The 20,176-nt window shown below is 42.9% G+C and overlaps 1 protein-coding gene across 1 annotated transcript in view; it reads right to left on the bottom strand.

Annotated features, from left to right (window-relative positions):
* Positions 1-20,176, bottom strand: part of Aldh1l2 (aldehyde dehydrogenase 1 family member L2) — a 53,748-nt gene that overhangs the window by 14,428 nt on the left and 19,144 nt on the right. The window contains exons 6-18 of the mRNA XM_048802812.1: positions 20,023-20,112; positions 18,643-18,777; positions 17,231-17,356; positions 16,622-16,713; positions 13,875-14,022; positions 11,314-11,433; positions 10,546-10,673; positions 8,392-8,542; positions 5,643-5,713; positions 5,457-5,562; positions 3,050-3,137; positions 2,243-2,336; positions 523-622 (exon numbers count right to left, since the gene is read on the bottom strand). Coding sequence (XP_048658769.1) covers positions 523-622; positions 2,243-2,336; positions 3,050-3,137; positions 5,457-5,562; positions 5,643-5,713; positions 8,392-8,542; positions 10,546-10,673; positions 11,314-11,433; positions 13,875-14,022; positions 16,622-16,713; positions 17,231-17,356; positions 18,643-18,777; positions 20,023-20,112 — 1,449 coding nt within the window. The remainder of the gene's footprint in view (positions 1-522; positions 623-2,242; positions 2,337-3,049; positions 3,138-5,456; positions 5,563-5,642; positions 5,714-8,391; positions 8,543-10,545; positions 10,674-11,313; positions 11,434-13,874; positions 14,023-16,621; positions 16,714-17,230; positions 17,357-18,642; positions 18,778-20,022; positions 20,113-20,176) is intronic.

The raw sequence follows: 20,176 nt of genomic DNA, 5'->3' as shown, positions 1-20,176 counted from the left end.
CACATTGCTAAAACCAGGAGAGTGACACCGCCAATTACTTTTTTTTATTTATTTTTTTTAAGAGGCAGGGTCTGGTTATGTTGCCCAGGCTGCCCCTGAACTCCTGGGCTCAAGATCTTCCTGCCTCAGCCTTCGGGACTATAGACGTGCCACTGTGTCTGGCTGCAAAATATTTTTTAATAGAGGACCCTTTACTGTGTCTTGATTTGTAAAACAAATAAAAGTAGTGACCTTGGAAGGGGCGAGGTGTTAGGGGAAAGGAGGGAGAAGCCAGGAGCAACATCAGAACGTCTGGAAGTTTTTCGATGTGACTCCTGTGACTTATGTTCCATTTTTGAAAACATTTTAATTGGAGAAATTATATGAAAACTACTTTTTAAAAATGTTAAGTGCTCTTAGTATGAAAAAGATGGTACCTGTTTATAACTAGATAAGACTAAATCTCACTTAAGACCTCCAATAAAGAAGCAGGGGAATGTGTTTCAGAAGCGGGCTGTTCACCCGCCTTTGAACTGCTCTCACCATTCGCACGGCCTTGTCAAGTTCACAGTCATTGAAGATTATAAGTGGGGACTTGCCACCGAGCTCAAGGGACACTTTCTTCAGGTTGCTTAGGGCACAGCTAGAGGAAGATAGACGGGAAATGAGCATTTTGTCAGTGTCCCCCCTACACCTCCACCGTGGCTTTATTTATTTATTTATTAATTTGGTATTTGGAATTGAACTCAGGGACGCTCGACCACTGAGCCACACACCCCAGCCCTATTTTGTATTTTATTTAGAGACAGGGCCTCACTGAGTTGCTTAGCGTCTCATTTTTGCTGAGGCTGGCCTTGAACTACGATCCTCCTGCCTCAGCCTCCCCCTGCCCTTGCTTTTTTTAATCATAGGCTACTTACAGTTGGCCTGGAAAGCATAGCTGAAGCTCAGAAACAGTAAGAAACTCATCCAAAGACAAAATGTGGGTGCAGAGCAGTGGCTGGCGGGGAAGCTGGGTGCTGGGCACATGGGCGTCAGTCATTGTATGTTTCCGTGTGTTTGGCGTAGTATTAGGAATTTTTCATGATAAAAAGTCTTAAATTTTTTGTGTGGTCAAATGATCAGAGATCCTTGCGGGTAAATTCCCATTCTCTAGGAATTTGGGTTATATAAACACCTGCCAAGAAAATCCAATCTTTAACTAGACTAGTGGAACACTGGAGCAGGGAGTATCAATTTTAGAAGCCGGCTGTTTCATTCCTGTCTTATGTAAGTGTTCTTATTTAAGACATGCAGACAGAAATTAGACAGATTAGGAAAAAATCCATTATATGGCTCCATGACCTTTGTTTTTACCATTTCCATGTACTTATTTCTGATCTGTGTCCTACCGGAGCTGTCATGTTTTTTAAAATGGTTACGATCACTGGATAGATACAATTTTATATCCTGTTTTTCTCCCTAATTATCTGTGTGTGTGTGTGTGTGTGTGTGTGTAGCAGGGGTGCTGGGGATTAAACCCAGGGCCTTATGCATGTGAGGCACCCTATTATCTTTTTTAGTGGGTGGTGTTTTTTTGCAGCTGGGGATTGAACTCTGGGCCTCATGCTAAGCAAGCGCTCTATCTTGGAGTTACATCCCCAGCCCTTTCTATTTTTGAGTTTGAGTCAGGGTCTTACTGAGTTTCCCAGACTGGCCTTGAACTTGAGATCCTGCTACTTCAGCCTCCCCAGAAGCTGGGATTACAGGCTGCACCATGGTCCCTGGCTCCTGATTATCATTTTAACAATAATTTTTGATGTTATTAAAATTCTCCAGAACCATGACTACTGTATTCTATTACATCATCACACTTTACTGCCTTATTTTGAACATTTACATTATTAGCAGTTTTCAAAAAACCAATATTACTATATTTTGAGAATCCATGTCATATAGAATATATAAATCTATCACAAACATCTTTTCAATTTCTTACTTATGCTCCCCAAACAATCTGGGCCACAGTGTTAGTGCAGAAACTTTTTGTGCTAAGTTGTTGAAAGTTACCAACAGGGTAGATTTCAACATTGCTCTGGCTTTATTTGCTGTGGACTTTAAAGCTTTGGAAAGTCTTTTATTCAAACATTTCAATGTGCAGCAGTGATAAGTAGATTTCTCTTCTACATCTGATGTGTTTTTCTAGCCCCAGAAGTGCTCTGTTTAAACAAAAACAGAACCCTGGATCCACGTGTCTTTAGCGTTGACACAGTAAAGTCTGTACCTCTTCATGATCTGTTTGCCAATAGAGGTGGAGCCAGTGAACCCGAGTTTGCGGATATCAGGGTGCTCAGAAAGACGTTGTCCTGCTACCCCACCTGTAGAATCAGGAGATAAGACAGTCGTTAAAACATTACTCAGGTCTTGCATGAGAGAGGTTTGACTTCATGGAATTAGAATTTCTAAGCTTTTATTACATGATAGTTTTATATTTTCTGTATTAATTACTAACAGACAAAAATCTAAAGTAATATCCTCTAAGCGACTGTCACTCCCTCATCTAGAAAAACTGGTGGGTAAGCCTTGCTTGTTATCCTCCAAAGTAGATACTGAAAAATCAAAATGGATTTAACTGAGTTTCCCAGACTGACCTTGAACTCGAGATCCTCCCACCTCAGCCTCCCCAGCAGCTGGGATTACAGGCTGCACTATGGTGCCTGGCTCCTGATTGTCATTTTAACAATGATTTTTGATGTTATTAAAATTCTCCATAACCGTGACTACTGAATTCTATTATGTTAACACACTTTATTGCCTTATTTTGAGCATTTACATTATTAGCAGTTTTCAAAAAAACCTGACCACCTCGGGGTCAGTTTAATGATATTGTACACCGCCCCCCACTACCTTCCTCTGCTCACTGGACACTACATTTCTACTTTAAGATTTCAGCACATGGTGAGGGACATTACACTTGGTAAACTGTATTTAGTTTTAATACAACTCAGGGTAAGACTCCAGTGGGAAAACAGCCACTGGGCTACCCCATGCCACTCCTCGGTCATAGCAAAGTGGGTCCCTGAGGGCTTACCTGAGCCTGGAATGATGTTGATGACCCCCCTGGGAAAGCCTGCCTTCACCGAGAGCTCTGCAAACTTCAGGGCAGTCAAGGGCGTGACCTGACAGGCAGACAGCAGTTACCTTCTCACACTCTCCTGTCCTTTGCACCTGTACCTGGTTCTCCCCTTGATGGTTATGAGAGAGCTCATTTCATTTTACATTGTTCTATTTTTTTATATATTTTGATGTAATTTCAGACTTACAGCAAAGTTACCAAAGTAATAGTGCAAAGAATTCCATATTCTTCACCCTCATCCCTCAAATGTTAACCTGTTTCTACATTTGCTTTACCTTCTTTATATATACCTATATTTTCTCCCCACACTACTTTAGAGGTAAGATGTATAGTATGCACTGTTTGCCTCTCAATGTTTCTATACACATTTACTAAAAGCAAGAAATTCTTTTACATACTCACAGTACAATTTTCAAAATTGGGGGAATCACAACTGATAGAACACCTAACTCACAGATCTTTTAGATTTAGCCAGTTGTTTCAACAATGACTTTTATTGCAAAAGAAAACCCAAGAGCATGGGTTGTTTCTGTTTATCTTTTGTTTTGTTTTGTTTTGCATTTAGTTATTCATGTTGTCTCCGTTCATCTGGGAGAGTTTGAGTTTTCCTTTATATTTCATTGAACTAATATTTTTGAAGAACACAGGCCAGTTATTTCATGCACTGTCCCCTTGGCCTGAATTTCTCACAATTGGGTTCAAGTCATGCACTTTTGGCAACAGTACACTGGAGTGGTACTGCCCATTCTCTCTACGTGTACTAGTAGTCCTTCCACTATGAGCCCCTGCCCTTCTACGTTAGTCTCCTGAGTAGTTGGGATTACAGGCATGTGCCACTGCACCTGGCTGAGAGGAGCCTATAGAAAGTGGTCCCTTCTGCATGTGGCTAGTTCCCTTTCCACTTCTCCACCAATTTGTGATGCAGCCATTAGTGTGTGTGTGTGTGTGTGTGTGTATGTGTGTGTGTGACTTTCCAGGATGCTGGCATTGTGTTCTTTGGACTCTTCACCTACCACAATCATGAATCAAATAAAACTCTATACTTTATAAGTTACCCAATCTCAGGTATTTTGTTATAGCAACACATCAAGGATTAAACCAATGTGTAAAATACACACACACACACACACGTACATACACACAAACACACACATGGGTATATTTGTGTATTTTATAAATATATATATAAATATACACAAATATATATACATACGCATATATATATATTTTGTTTAAAAAATCTGTGTTTTTATGTTCAGAAACTATCTCTGGAATACCTAAGAAACAAATAAATACCATTAATAACATTTGATTGCCACTAAGGAGGGAAACTGGTTCACTGGGGAAGAGTGATGGGAGGGAGAATTCATTATTGACTTCTGTAACTCAGGAATTTTGAAAATTTTAAACATGTATCTAATTTTTTAGTGAAAAAATTTTAAATCAGTAAAACAAGATGGCTGTGTTTGAATTACCATGTAGCTATGCCAAATGAGATTATATTTTTTAAGTTCTAAAAGAAGAAATTAGTTGATAAGTAACTGATTGTAAACTCTTCCAGAACAGACTCCAAGTTTTCTCCCTGACTTATGCACCTTGGAACTGTAGCACTGTCTGTAAGTACTGTAGTTAGTACATGCTTTCTGTTAAATTATCTGCTACATTTTTCTTGAAGAGCTACTGTATGTGGCAGTAATGGATGTATTTGAGAATTACCTGATTTTGTTTGTTTTTGTATCAAGGATTGAACCCTGTAGTACTCTATCACTGAGCCACATCCCCAGCTCCTTTATTTTTAATTTTGAGAAAGTTGCAAATTTGCAATTTTGCAAAGTTGCCCAGGCTGGTCTCAAATTTGTGATCCTCCTAGGAGCCTCAGCCTCCTGCGCTCCTGGGATTACAAGAATATGCCTGGTTTACCTGATCTATTTTTAAAGTATTTCCTTGCTATCCACATATAAATATTCTTATAAAATTGCCACGATTATAGATTTTTTTACATGCTTTTCCCTCATTTTCCACATCTTTACAATATTTTGGATGATCATGTTTGCATGCCTGCATATTTTTATTTTGATGTCTCATAGTTACTTGACATAATTCTCCACTCTTTGGGCACTTGGCATTTTGCAAGTTTTGAACTGGTTTGTAACAGGGCAGTGGGTTTCATTGAGCTACACCACCTTGGAAGTTCTAAATTATAGAGTCTCCATAGGATGATTAGGTGGCTGTTAAAAATGAACACTGTAAATGAAGGCACCCATGACACAGGAAAAGGCATCGCGGTATTGGATCTCGAGGCACCGTGCACAAACGTGTGTGGCTGAGCACACAGAGGGCGACTGTCCGCTGGGCTGCTCACCTGCGCGGGCTTGAGCACTAAGGTGTTGCCGGCGGCCAGGCAGGCGGCGCTCTTCCAGGCCAGCATCATGAGCGGGTAATTCCAGGGGATGATGATGGCACAGACCCTGCAGCGGGGAGATGCGACATCCTCAGCTGCCTCAGACTCACTCGCGGGAGAGTCACTCAGAGGCGCTCTGAGTCTTACCCCAGCGGCTCCTTCTTGGTGAAGGACAGGTTGCGACTTGGACGGGCCTGGTTGATGGGGATCGTGGAGCCCTGAAGAACAGAACAAGTGGGCGCTTCCTTTACCAAGGTAAAGTGTGAATTTCATCTCAAAGAATCCATCTTCTGCCCTCCTCTCTCATTTTTCTAAGGTGATGTGAAAAGGCATTGTCAAACACATAAGAAATACGTCCCCACCCACCCAAGAGGGACGGCTGTTCATTTCTCCAAAGAACTAGGAGACACAAGAGAATGAAGGATTCTGATTAAGTCACCTCCATTTCCAACTTCAAAGCATGGCAGAGAATGTTAAGTGCCCACCCAACATCCACTCTCTCTTCTTCCTAGTAGGACCCCCAGTTAACAATGGGGACAGCACTGTGCCCAGAAAAAAATACCGAGTCTCCTGGTCAGTGGAAAATATAAGCCCAAAGCTTTAACGTAGACTGACTCAGTTACAACAAACACTCTTTTACCCTACCCTTTACTCCCACTTCCTCCTTCTTCCTGCTTAGAATGTTGCTGAAATAGTTGGCACTGCAGTGGTTATCTTGAGACCAAGAGACAGCCTTGAGGGTAGAAGGCACGTGGCAGTAAGGACGGCCTGGCAGAGATGGAAGGAGCCTGCATCTCACGTACTAGTTCTGCCTGCCTGCCTGCCTGCCTGCCTTTGGACTTCTCAAAAATGCGAGAAAAATAACCTTCTTTTTGGGGTTTTCTGTTATACACAGCCAAACTTAATCCGAAGGAGTTCACAACCTCAGTCTTTAACCGGAGCTATTCACTTGCTTTGTCAGGTAAGATCATTGCTCTCATGGATGCCAGGCAACCATCTCTTACCTGAGCCCCTTGCAGCCAGCTCTACTTCGGAATTCAGAATTTTTTGGCCTCCAGAAACAACATAGTGCACATATCCTATCTACTACCCATCGTAAGATCTACAAAACCCTCCATAATCAAACACATTCATATTTACTCAGTGAAGCATAGGAATCTTGACTCGAAGTGATACAAATAAAGATTATAAATAGACTGATCCTCCCTCGGGTCAGTGTCTGGCAGCCCTTGGGTCTGAACCAATCCAATCAATTTTCAGGTTCCAGAGCTATTTGGATTTCACATTTGAGGAGAAGAGGTGGCCCTGAAGCACTGAATGTCTGCAGGTGCACGGCCCTGGGCCGAACCATCATCAACACTTCCTTTTGGTGTAACTTCCTATGCTTCAGGCTTATCTTGTCCTATAGAAGCACTTATTTCCTATCCTTATAACTTTCAATGGATGTATCACTGCAGCCATTTTACAGACAAGGAAAGTAAGGTGCTGAGAGGTAAAATAACTTTTTAAAATTATTATTAAAGAACTGGGATTGAACCCAGGGATGCTCTACCACTGAGCCACATCCCCAGCCCCTTTTATTTTTTATTTTGAGACAGGGTCTCGCTGAGTTGCCCAAGCTGGCCTCTACCTTGGGGTCCTCCTGCCTCAGCCTCCAGAGTAGCTGGGATACAGGTGTGCACACTGTACTGGTGCTAACATAGCTTTTACACTTGGTAAATGGTAGAGTTGAGACTGGACCCGAGCCTCTCTGACTCTATGCTAATGTTGGTGGCAGCGATGCTCATAGATAAGGTGTTTCTCAGTCTTCTTAGAGACAGAGATGGCACATGGGTGACATAAGCACAAGGCACGGGGGTGGGGGGATGGGGGGTGAGAATGCTTTCTAAAGCCCCTTTCCCTTCCCCCTCCCCCTTCCTCCCAGCTGCCAGGATGCGGCTGCAGGAGAAGCTCCTGCGGAAGTTCGGTGCGTCCCTGCCGAGGGTGGAGGGTGGTCGTGTGCTGCTCTCGGTGGTGGCCCCCCCTTTTTCCTTTGTGTCTGTCCCCAGTGCTGAGACCAAGTGTAGTTGACATTCACCACCAAGCATGCCCTGTTTCTTACCACAGAATAAAAGGAAAATTAAATATTTATTATACCCTTGTTTTTACCAAAATGTTCTTGCGCTCAGTCGGCCTCCACCACCTCGTTCGCCCTTTGGCCTCTGTAGACGTCTGCGTTGGCAACCCCGCCTGACCCCAGGGTTCTCTCCAGACAACGCTCTCAGGATGCGTTTTGGCAAAGCCCAAGGAAGAGTGGGGGCTGCAGATTCAGAAAAGCCTGCGGTGGAACCTGGCCCCTCCAGCCCGTTTCCTTGTCTGCAGTAAGGGGACAACAGCTGTCCACTGACCTCACAGCTGTTATAACCACTGCTATGGTCTGACTGTGTCCCCCATGATTCCTGTATTAGCAACTTAATCCAAAATCCAAGTGTTGTGAGGTGGGGTCTCGTGTGAGGTGCTTATATCAAGGGGGCTCTGTCCTCATTCGAGGATTAATGCTGCTGTAAAAAGGGCTGATGGGAAGGGAGTCTCTCTCCTGCTCTTCTGCCATGTGAGGACATTGTTCCGCCTCTCCAGAGGATGCAGCTACCAGGTGCCATCTTGGAACCAGAGACCAGACCTGCTGGCAACCTGAACTCAGACTTCCCAGTTCCTACAACTATGACAGAATAAATCTCCGTGCTTTATAAATGGCCCAGTCTCAGGTAAGCTGGTATAGCAGCACAAAACTGACTAAGACAGCCATGCCACATAGGTGAGAAAACCTATGGAAAAAAACAGGTCTGACCCAGTACCTGGTGACAACTCATGGATGTTAGTCCCTCTTCCTTTCAGAACAAAGACCATTCATGCTTACCTGAATTTTGTCACACCAGCCGGCAAAGTATCTGAACGTTTGCACAGACATTCCAATGTGAGTCTTCAGAGCCAAGGTGTAGACAGCCCCGGAGTCAAGGGCTTCGATGGTTGCTAGCTCTTCTTGGTTTTCTTCCAGTAGGTCTGCAAGTCTGCATGGCCAGTGAAAAACAGTCAATCGATGATTATTGATTGCATCCTTATTATAGATATGATATCCTAAGACTGAGATTTCTTTTTCCTCCCATAGCTTTATTGAGGTAAAACTGAAGTACAATAAAATGTACCTATTTGAAGTACGCGATTTGATCAGCTTTGACATGTATGTAACCAATACATACCATTTCCATTACTTTTTAAAAAAAATTTGAAATCATTCAGACTGTGTTTCCTGCATTTTTTATTACATTAGAAATCAATCGCCTTAAGATATATAGAACCCCACCCCACATGTCAACTACTTCAAAATTAAATGGCACACTTACAGATATCTCAGAGGTCAACAAAGAGAGCACAAGAAAAGTAAATAAAAAATGCTTTGACTTAATAGATAATAAAAGCTTAAAATATCAGAATATCTGGGATGAAACAGTACTCAGATGAACATTTATAACTTAAAGTACTTGCATCAGAAAGAAGCTAAAATAGCAAACAAGTTATTTTCAAATTACAAAGTAGGAAGGAAGGAATAAGAGGAGGAGCAGAAATTCATGAAGTAGAGAAGAAATAATACAGCTAAAAGTTGATAAAAACCAAACAAGTGTATTCAAGAAAAAAGCAAGATCACAAAAATTAGTATCGATGGAAAGGGAGCTATCAAAATACCCCAGAAGATGCTAAAAACTTATTAAGGTAATATTACAATTCTAGGACTGAGATTTCTGAGGTGAACACAAATGGACCAGGTCTCTGCCCTTAGGAGATCAGGGTCCAGTAGGGAAGGCAGATATTAGACGATCTCATTCGTGATTTGTGCAAGAGTGACAAAGGAGACACCTAGTGCGCACAACTGGCCTGAGTGACCGAGCACCACAGCCAGGGAAGGAGCTCAAGGACAGGAGACAGAGGGGATGAGGAGGCAGACCTCAGAGCGAGCCCATGCGCCTCGAGAACCCCACACCTGCCCAGCGCCCGCTGCTACAGAAATGTTTTCTAAACTAACTGGAGAGACATGGAGGGACTACAATCACCACAACAGAGTCCAAGGCCATCTTCTGTGTCCACCTCCCCTGCGTGTTTCCCCTCCTTCCTGGAGTGGTTCTCCGAGCTGCTCCTTTGGGGCCACCCTAGGGTCAGGCCTGAGGTGTTCCCTCACTAACTTTTCTCCCATGACTGGCTCCTAAGAGATCACTTAATTAAGATCAAATATTTAGCTTTAGGTGAGCAGAAAACAGTTGATGATAGCCTGATTCCTGCCGGCCTGCTCAGTTACTCATCTATAATGTTCTCTCCAGGCCCTGGTATTCCCTCCGTGCTCCTAATCCCTACATATCAAAGAGATTGAAATTGCATCCTTGAAGACAATGGGGTGCTGGGTATCTCCATCTGCTGCTCTCTGTCCATTCTCCACCCTCTCCATGACCTTGGAGGATGACCTTTATCGACTCCATCACCTGGCTCCTGGAGACACCTGCGGAGGCTGGCAGGCTGGAGGAGAACATGGTTGGGGATTACATTTTCAACTCCCTCTCTTGACTGGCTGTGGTTTAGCAGCTGCTCTGTCCCTCCAACTAAGACCTCTGCAGTGTGGCCTCCCGAAGAGACAGATCTTGCCAGAGTCTAGAAACAGCTCCTTCCTCTGTCCCTTCTGACCTTGGAGGAGTAGCAGCTTCCCCTGCTTCCACCTCTGCCTGGGTGCGCCATTATCCTCTGTGGGAGTCCCTTGGTCCCTTGACCTTGCCCACATCTTTGTAACAAGTCCTTCATTCAACTTCTTTTCCCACCAGGACCCAGGCTGATGCAAGCAATGACACAAGCAATGACGCAAGCAATGACACAAATGTCAGGAGCTTCCAGATTCAGGACTGATAGGATTTGAGTAACAGAAGACAGTATATAGCAGGTGCCTACCAGAACGTTTTGCACGAATTTACAAATTTCTGGCAATGCTAACCAATATCCAAAGGTGACAGACTTGCTTTTCTAAAAAACACACCTGTACATCAACCTTCCTCTTTCTCTGGCATTCATTCTTCCCCATTCGCCGTTTTCAAAGGCATCCTTTGCCGCGGCCACTGCTTTGTCAACATCCACCAAAGAGGCATAGGATACTTTGCATATTGTCTGTTTCAAGGAAAGCAAAAAACAAGGTGTGTATATATAGATATAGATATAGATATAGATGTAGATGTAGATATAGATATAGATAGATAGATATAGATATTTGTATATATGGATTCTTGGAATTGACATTCTGTTACTAGGAAAAAGCAGAGTATCACTTATAAAATTCAAATTGATGGAAAATGAATACCTCTACGAATATGGTAAAGAAAAAGGGATCATTTGGACGTGAGAACTGTGAGCCTGAAACGTGGCGCTTCTCGTGTTGCACCTCATTATGGAAGAACACATTTAGAAATACTATATATTTCTCCTCATGCCTTAGGGAAGCTGGAATTCTTGCCACAAGTTTTCAAAGTCTGAAAAAAAATTTCCCATATATAGCTTTATGCAGAGAGGTGCCTCTGACATGCCCTTGGTCTAAATTCATAACAAATATCCACCCTATTAAAAAGGTTACTCTGGTTAACAGTAGCGGCTATCAGAGTTGACTCATTGAAAGAAACGCAGAAGTGTACTGCGTGAGGTGCCTGGAGGCAGCGTGGCAGATGAAGGGATGTCTCAAGACTGCCTTTCTGCAGCTCTTGCGGGAGCTGAATCCGTGGCTGCCTGTCCCTGCACACACCACATGATTACTCACCGACCCATCTGTTGGGTTGATGGTGTCGTAAGTCTTTCCATCGTCTGCATTGGTGAACTGTCCATTTATGAAACACTGATATGGCATTTTTACTGTCATTTCATTGACCTCCTTTGCAACCTAAGAGAGAATCATATTAATAGATCCGATGGGTTTTTGTGCTTACCACTTGATACTGAATGTCAGTAAAGAAGATAATTCACTAATGTAGCGAGAGAAGTAATCAGTGGGATTCTAGTTTCTATTGTCTACTCTCGATAAAAGACAAGAATAGGTAAGATTTAGGCCTCAAGATGCTTGGTGTGGCCTCTGAGTCAGGAAGAGCTTAACCGGTTTCCTAAGGAGGGAAGAACTCGGGAGCGGTCCCTCCTGAAGCAACACCGCCATCTAGTGGAACATCCGTGACACGCAGCCACCGCTTTCCTAGGTCGTTGCTCGCGCCTTTGTGTTAAGGTTTCCCCTGAGCGTGGTGCCATTATAAGTTCTGTTTTCTAAATTCCTCCCTGTATTCCTTAAACTCTACTCCCTGCCACTGGCTGACAAGTGAATTGGGGTTACTCAGTTAACTTGTATGAAGCTCAGTTTTTTCAAAATAAAATGGGGATAACGATAGCCGAGTCACCTGGCTAAACTGTCTTTCAAAAATGGAAAAGAATTACAATGTTTCCCAATGAAGAAAAACAGAAAATTCATTGCTGTCCCAAGGTGTCCTCCAGGTAGAAATGAAAAAACTCTGGGCAGTAACTGGGATCCACATGAAGAAACAAAGATCATCAGCAAATGTAGCTACATGAGTAAATACAGAAGTTGGCTTACATAGATTTTTGTTTTTACTCTTCTTGCTGATTTAAAAGACTACTGTAGGAAGCGATAATTATAAAACTGTGTCGGTGATCTTACAACGCCTGAAGATGGAACTTGTATGCAAATGTCACTGCAGATTAGGCGCGGGGACTAGCCCTACTGTGGCTAAGTTTTCCTGCACTATTGGTATTACACTGGTGTGAATCTGAATGGGATTGCTTTTAGCAAAAACTCTAATTGTAATCCTCAGGACAACCACTAAGGAAATAACTAAAAGACACAGTGAAAGAGACAACAGGGATTGAAATGGCGTGGAAGGCAAAATCTGCTTAACACAAAAGGCCGCAGTAAAGGAGGAATAAAGGAACAAAAGACGGTACCAGAAGTGGCAACAAACAAACAAACAGATAAATCAGACTTTGTCAAAATGGAAACCCGCTGTGTGTGCATCAAAGGATGCTGTCAAGAAAGTAAAAGAAGAAAGTCCATAGAACAAGAAAAAATATTTGCAAATCCATATCTGATGATGATCTAGGATCAAAAACACACAGAGCACTCTCACAACTTAACAACAAAAAGATAATCCAATCTAAAAATGCACAAAGGATTCAAACAAACATTTATCCAAGAAAATACACAAATGCCCAGTAAGTACACAAAAAAGATGCTCAAGATCATTAGTCACAGGGAAGGCAAATCCAAATCGCAGTGAGATCCTCACCACTCTGCCCCCCACTAGGACAGCTACAAGAGTAGACAGTAACAGCCAATGTGAGGATATGGAGAGTTGGAATTCTAGTCCTTTGCTGGAGGGATCACGAAGTGGTGTAGTTGCTTAGGAAGACAGTTGAGCAGTTTCTCAAATAGTTAAACGTAGGACAACCATATGACTCACTGATTCTTAGGTATATAACCAGAAGATTTGAAAACATGTTCACACAACAACTTATACATGAATTTTTTTATAGCAGTATTATTCATCATAGCAAAAGGGGGAAGTGACCCAAACGTACTTCAACTGGTGAATGGATAAACAAATTGTAGTCTATTCATGCAGTGGAATATTATTTGGTCAGCAAGAGGACGGAAGTAATGATGCTTGCTACAATGTGGATGGACTTTGAATACATTATGCTCAGTGACAGAAGCCAGACACAAAGGCCACAAATGGCTTGATTCTATTTATATGAAATGCTTCAAACAGGCAAATCCAGAGACAGGAAATCAGTGGTTTCCTGGGCTGGAGGAAGGAGGTGAGAGGAAGGGAGTAGACTACTGCTAATGGGTATGGTCTTTCTTTTGGGGGTGATGAAAATACTCCAAAATTAAATGGTGGTGAGGATTGAACAACTCTGATGAGAATGTTCTAGAGAACACTGAAATGTATATTTCAAAAGGATGAAATGTTATGGTATCTGTATATCTCAATAAAGCCATTTTAAAGGTGACAAATATAAAGCAAATGGACAAAAAGCCCAGTAGTATTTTTTTTTTGGTACCAGGGATTGAACTCAGGGGCACTCAACCACAGAACCACATCCCCAGCCCTATTTTGTATTTTATTTAGAGACAGGGGTCTCACTGAGTTGCTTAGTGCCTCACTGTTGTTAAGGCTGGCTTTGAACTCACGATCCTCCTACCTTAGCCTCCCAAGCCTCTGGGATTACAGGCGTGGGCCCCTGCACCTGGCTCCTGCATTCATTTTTTAGCATACGCATCTAAATGAGGCAGAGTGGAATCATGGAGGGAAGGCTTACATAATCCACCACAAGCTCCTCTTCTTGGTCTTCTCCTCGTAACTTCCTCACAACCTTCTGGATGAAGTCTTCGAACCTGGTGGCCATGTAGACATCTTCGTTCTGTAACTGAAGGCCACCGCATTTCTGTCTGATCTCTTCAACCAGCCTGAAGGTTAAGAACCAGCTCTTGTTAGTCACATTTTCAAAAGAGTTTTGGGGAAATGTATTCCTCACATCTGTCAAGTTGATTTTTTTCTTTATTTTTATTTTATGATTATTATTTTTGGAACTGGAGATTGAACCCAGGGGTGATTAACCACTGAGCTACATTCCCAGCCCTTTACATATTTTATTTTTTGAGACAGGGTCCTGCTAAGTTGCTTAGGGCCTCACTAAGTTGCTGAGCCGGCCTTGAACTTGCACTCCTCCTGTCTCAGCCTCCTGAGTTGCTGGGATAACAGGCATGCTTTACCACACCTGGCCTGTCAATTGTTTGTTTGTTTTAAAGAGAGAGAGAGAGAGAGAGAGAGAATTTTTTTTTTTAATGTTTATTTTTTAGTTCTCGGCGGACACAACATCATTGTTTGTATGTGGTGCTGAGGATCGAACCCGGGCCGCACGCATGCCAGGCAAGCGCGCTACCACTTGAGCCACATCCCCAGCCCCCTGTCAATTGTTTTGAAGTGACACTTCTGTCACATGCCTACTCCTGTCCTAGGAGATCTTTTGTGATAATAATCACAGAGGTTGCTAAGACTAGGGGCAAGAAAATTAAAAGTTTGTCTTAAAGGACAGTAACATTTTTTTTAACTTTACCCATGACTGAAAATAAATGAAGGCAAAAATATTTTACTCACTTAAAGTCCGTTAACTTTCCTTTCAAATGAATTCAAAGAATAAGTAAGAAAAAAAAGGCAATTCTCCAACTATAAAGATCATGAGAAATGAAAATCAATATTATAGAATATTTTATCTAGATTATGCACAAGACCAAAACAGTCATTTATTCGTTTTACATGTTTAACATAGGGACTAACCACACGGTAGGTCAATATAATTTTGTTGAAGCCCCTCTTCAATCCTTTGATTTCCGACTAATTTGTTGAATCACACCTGTTCCCTAACAGCTCTTGGATGGTAATGGTGTACCGGGTTAAGTGTAGAAAGCCAGCAGAGTTCTTGTTCAATTATTGATTCTCCAAGAAATGAGGTGCCTTGGCTTTCAATGTAATGATATCAGATGGCATTATCAAGATGTTAATATCAGATCATTATGGTAAGTCAGGCACTCAAACAGGAAATGAATAATTCCTGCAGGCATCTAGATAGCAAAAAAAAAAATTAGTATTAAGAATACACTATTGAAATCTTTATTAAGCTAGTTAGAAGTTTCTAGAAATTTATAAATCATTGCTGAGAAATCTATAATTTGAGGAATCAAAACTCTTGACTTTTGATAATGCTTTATGCTCTTAAAATGATTATTTTTGGTTGCAGGAATCAATGATCCATGAATGAAGGGACTTGGTCTAGTTTGCACCTTTATCCCCAACTGTCCTGATATGTAGTAAGTATTCAGTCAGTTTTGTTAAATTAACAAGGGAATAAATTAACAAATAGAATATTCAAGAATAAATGCTTTGGAGCTGGGCACAGTGGTGCATACCTATAATCCCCGCAACTGGGAGGCTGAGGCAGGGGGATCACAAGTTCAAAGCCAGCCTCAACAATTTAGGGAAACCCTGTCATACACACACACATACACACAAAGGTGGGGATGCTGGGGATATGGCTCAGCAGTTAAGCGTCCTGGGTTCTGCTCCGGTACCAGAGCTGGGGGATGGGACGGTAGAATAACGCTTTGTAGATACGAAGGACCATATCATGAGGAGGACAGTTCTTTACCTTGTTTAGTTAGTGAATGACCACAGTGTGCCTGGGATCAAAACACCCTTAGCTTCTGTTCTCTGCTCTCACCATCAAAGGACGGCCCGGCCCTGGTTAGTTAGCAGCGTCTCATTATCCCAGTTACTCAGGGAAAAAAAGCCTCTGCTAAGACCACGAGGATCCTGGCACTTGCATTACCACAGCGAGGCTGTGACTCCAGCCCTTTCCGCTCACTGTAAACCTGTGCAGAGACACTCTGACTAATGGCAGCCCGATAACCCTCATTCTAGATCTTTCTACTTGGGTAATTTGGGGGATGTGAGAAAATGATTTTGGGGCAAGTGTAATCAATGTCGGGTGTCCTTCTGGGTCAGGCTGCACAGAAAAACCCCCGCTTAGCGTTCTCACCCAGAGCTCAACTGCAATGTCATGCTGGAGGAAAATCAGCTGAGGAGTGCAGAGACGACTTTTAGAAGTAGCAAACAATTAGAAGGATTGGTTGTCTAGGTACAAAGGAGGGATGAAAACAACTCTGGGGGCTGGGGCTGGGGCTCAGTGGTAGTGCGCTTGCCTAGCATGCATGAGGCACTGGGTTCGATCCTCAGCACCACATAAAAATAAAGATATGGTGTCCACCTAAAACTAAAATAATAAATATTTTTTTTTAAAAAAGAAAACAACTCTGGTTAGCCACAAAGAGAAGTAAAGACATAGATATAGGTGTCTGTCCTGGAAACCACGACAAGAAAATGAAGAGATATGCAATTGACAGATCTGAAAAGGGTGATGACATCCAGAACTAAGGACTGGGACTCGATTTTCAAAGTCAAAGTCAGAATCCCTCGTGGAGGCCTGTGCGTTAGCAGGGGTGGTTCTACCTGACAACGTCCATTGATCTTGCTCCAGATTTAAAGAAGTCCGTGGAGTTTTCAATAACAGGGATGTTGCTTAAAATTCCAGCCCAGATGACCTGCACAGAAAGGGAAACCTTTGCCAGTGGGACACATGTAGAACCACGTAGCAGAGACAGGCCAGCTCTTATAGCCTGTCTCCTCTTCATCTTGCATTACAGCTCGACGACCTTTCCCAGCATCCCTTCAGTGAGATGCAGCCATGGAGTGTGAGTGGAAGTGACCCACACGCCCTGGTCTTGGCCATGGAAAACCTGCTCCATGCAGGACTGTGCTTTATCACCCTTCTGGCTACAGGGAATAGAAATGACCTTGAAAACAACTCTGGGGGCTGGGGCTCCACTCCCTGCCTTTGTCTCTGCTTCACCCCTGCCCTCCAAGCCAACCTAAAATTGCCTTGAAAATTTGCATACACTATGTTCAAGCATATTAATTTTGGAGTCAATTTCCTATTGCAACTTATACAAAAATAGGAAATAAACCTTCAACCCCACAACTTGGAAGACAATGATACCAGTTATGAATATGCTACATCTTTCCAAGGTAAGAGTAATCGGAAGGACATCACGTGCTCACCTTGATGGTCTCTGCCACCTTCATCTCTTCAGCCGTAAGTTCTACCACTGATGTCTCACCTCTTGAAAAGTACTGGGAGGCAGGAATCATTTTTCCATCTTCAAACTGCAAGCTTTTCACCATCAGCTAAAATAGCAGCAAAGCAAGCATAAAAATTGAGGATTGAGATGGTCCAAAAGTGAGTGTGGTGGAATCTAATTTATTATATGGTTATAAAGACCAGCCTATTTGGAAAATAAAAAAATGTAGATTAAAAAAATACTCTCCACATGTGCAAAAGAATTGATAAGGCACTTTAATAGTTGCATCAGGAAGGATAAACTCAAGTCTAGAGCAGATACATCTCAAAGTGGATAGGAAGACCAGGAAAAATGGACATTTAACTGTAGGTATTGGACTGAATCTACTATAGCAACAAGGGGCACTGTCACTAACTACAAGTCTGCTGCTATCCTCGTGTGAACCCTCGCTCTGTTTCTTGCACAGTGCATATGAGCTGAAATATCTTATTTAATCTCAGAAATTCTAATGGAGGCAGATGCCATTATTATGATGCAGAAATGGAGGCTCATTTTATGGATGCAGAAATGGAGGCTCAATATGGTTGATTCATTTGCCCAGTGCCACCCAGATAGTAAGTAACAGAGCTGATATTAGGACCCGGAACTAGCTAGATGCTAAAGTCTACCATCTTTTTAAAAAAATTTTTTTAGTTGTAGTTGGACACAATATCTTTATTTTATTTTTATGTGTGCTGAGGATCGAACCCAGGGCCTCGCATGTGCCATGCAAGCACTCTACCACTGAGCCACAATCCCAGCCCTAAAGTCTACCATCTTAACAAATGATTTGTCCCCAGTAACTGGGAAACGTCTTTACGCTACAAATTCCCTTTCACACTGTTCACTGGGAAGCGCTCAAGAGCACACTGAGGCCCAGAGCCACACTTCTGAGCACGGCAGGGTGGGTGGTGCCTGGCTAGTGAGCAATGGCAGTGCACATCAGAGGAGGGCCACATGCATCTTGATGGATCTTCCCAGAGTGGGTAGTGGGAGGCAAACAGGTGGATTCCCCTCTGCTTTCTAGAAAAAGAACATGAGTTGTGGAGGGGAGACCCATCTCACCCAAGACCAGAGAGTGGTAGAACAGGAGTTCAAACCCCTGACTCTTAGGGTCCAAGGTCTTCTCCTGTATCACAAAACAAACTGCAGGTTCTGGGGCAGGTTCATCCTGAAGATCCTGTCTTCAAGGGGGCACAGAGAGGCAGCTCCTCACCAGAGGAGAATGGTTCAGATATCCTGAGCTTCCCACACCCAGTGCAAAGCCAGATGACCCTGTAAAAGCTATTCCCTTTATAGCTAGGGTTAGAGAAGGAAATTGATATTTCACAGGTGACCATGCTGAACACTCACAGCTTTTCCATCGTTACCAAAAAGAACAAGTCCATTTTTGGTAACAAGGCCAGGCTTCTTGGCACCTTTAATTTCCAGCGGTTCTCCAGGAGGCACAGAGCTACTCAGTAATGATGAGCCATAGAAAGTGACCATCTAAGAAAGAGATCAAAAGCGGACTGTAAAATCAGGAAGTAAAAGGCATTCATAGGGGTGTGTGCAAGCATTGCTCTTTGCAGAAATGCTGGAGTTTGAATTATCATCTATAATAAAAGTGAGACATAATTACATTATACATTTTGTATCTGTAATAATATGTGAGAAGACTGTATCAAGCATCAGTATAAATTGGCACCAAGCAAGAAAACATTCTGTATAAACTAGGTGTGGGTGCACAGGCCTGTAATTCCAGAGACATGGGAGGCTGAGGCAGGAAGATTGCAAGTTGGAGGCCAGCCTCAGCAACTTAGCCAGGGCCTGTCTCAAAATAAAATAAAAAGGGCTGGGGATGTAGCCCAGTGGTAGAGCACCTCTGGGTTATATCCTAACACACACACACACACACACACACACACACCACAGTTGAACAGTTTAAAACTTGCCCCACCATCCAGGTGACACAAGTAAGCATTCTCCATGTATTGAAATTGATACAAAGATGAGCCTCTGTAGCCTGAAGGTAGGGGTTACAGATGGAAGTGCTGGGGGAGGGTGTCAGGGAGGGGACAGACAGACTCCCACAATGCAGGGCAGGAAGTGATGGGAAGTGCAGGGTGCTTTGGGGTCAGTTCATGGAAATAAGGCTAGATCCAGACTGCAGCCAAGAGCAACTGACTCTGATTGGTTATTATGAGTCTGTGACTATTGGCTGGCATTTCTTGAGCTAAAATAACATTGACTGACTACTCTGTACCAGGGACTGAGTGCTTACATGAACTAACATGGATTGACTCATGTAATCTTCACAAAACCTCATAACCTACAGGGAGGCAGATTTATTAATCCCATTGTACAGATCTTCCTGTTAAAGGAGGTGGACTTCTCGGCCTCTGGGACCTCACCTCTTTGTCTTGCTCTCTCCCTGGTTAACTCATCTCCAAGTTCTAGCAAAGCAACCAGCTTTTCTAGGAAGCGCTTCCCAACATACCAGAGTCTGAGTCTCAGCTACAGCATTTATCTGACAGCAGCGTCAGTGTTTATTCACTTCTCTGCTTTCTCCACAAAACCGCAGCCTCCCGAGGAGCAGGGGCTGTGCCTACAATAAATGCCAACTACACGCTGAATAAAGAGGAGAAGAGAAATCACAGATCGGCTCATGCCCAAGGGAAGAACCAGGGGAAATGGACTTCTTCGTAGTACCTCTGATGAAGGTTATGAGGGACAATAGAGTCCAAAACATACCTGTCCATTTATCTCTGACCAGGCTCCAGGGACTTTATCATGACCTCGAATCCAGTTATGTAAAACTTCAGCAGACTGATCCCAAGAAATCTGAGAAAGCACAAACACAGCCTGTGAGTCTCACAGGCAATGGAAACATTTCTCCCCGTCGCTG

Source organism: Marmota marmota, unplaced genomic scaffold (assembly GCF_001458135.2).
Source record: "Marmota marmota marmota unplaced genomic scaffold, marMar, whole genome shotgun sequence".
In the NCBI taxonomy this organism is placed as follows: domain Eukaryota; kingdom Metazoa; phylum Chordata; class Mammalia; order Rodentia; family Sciuridae; genus Marmota; species Marmota marmota.
This window is presented reverse-complemented; position numbering and strand designations above follow the sequence as displayed.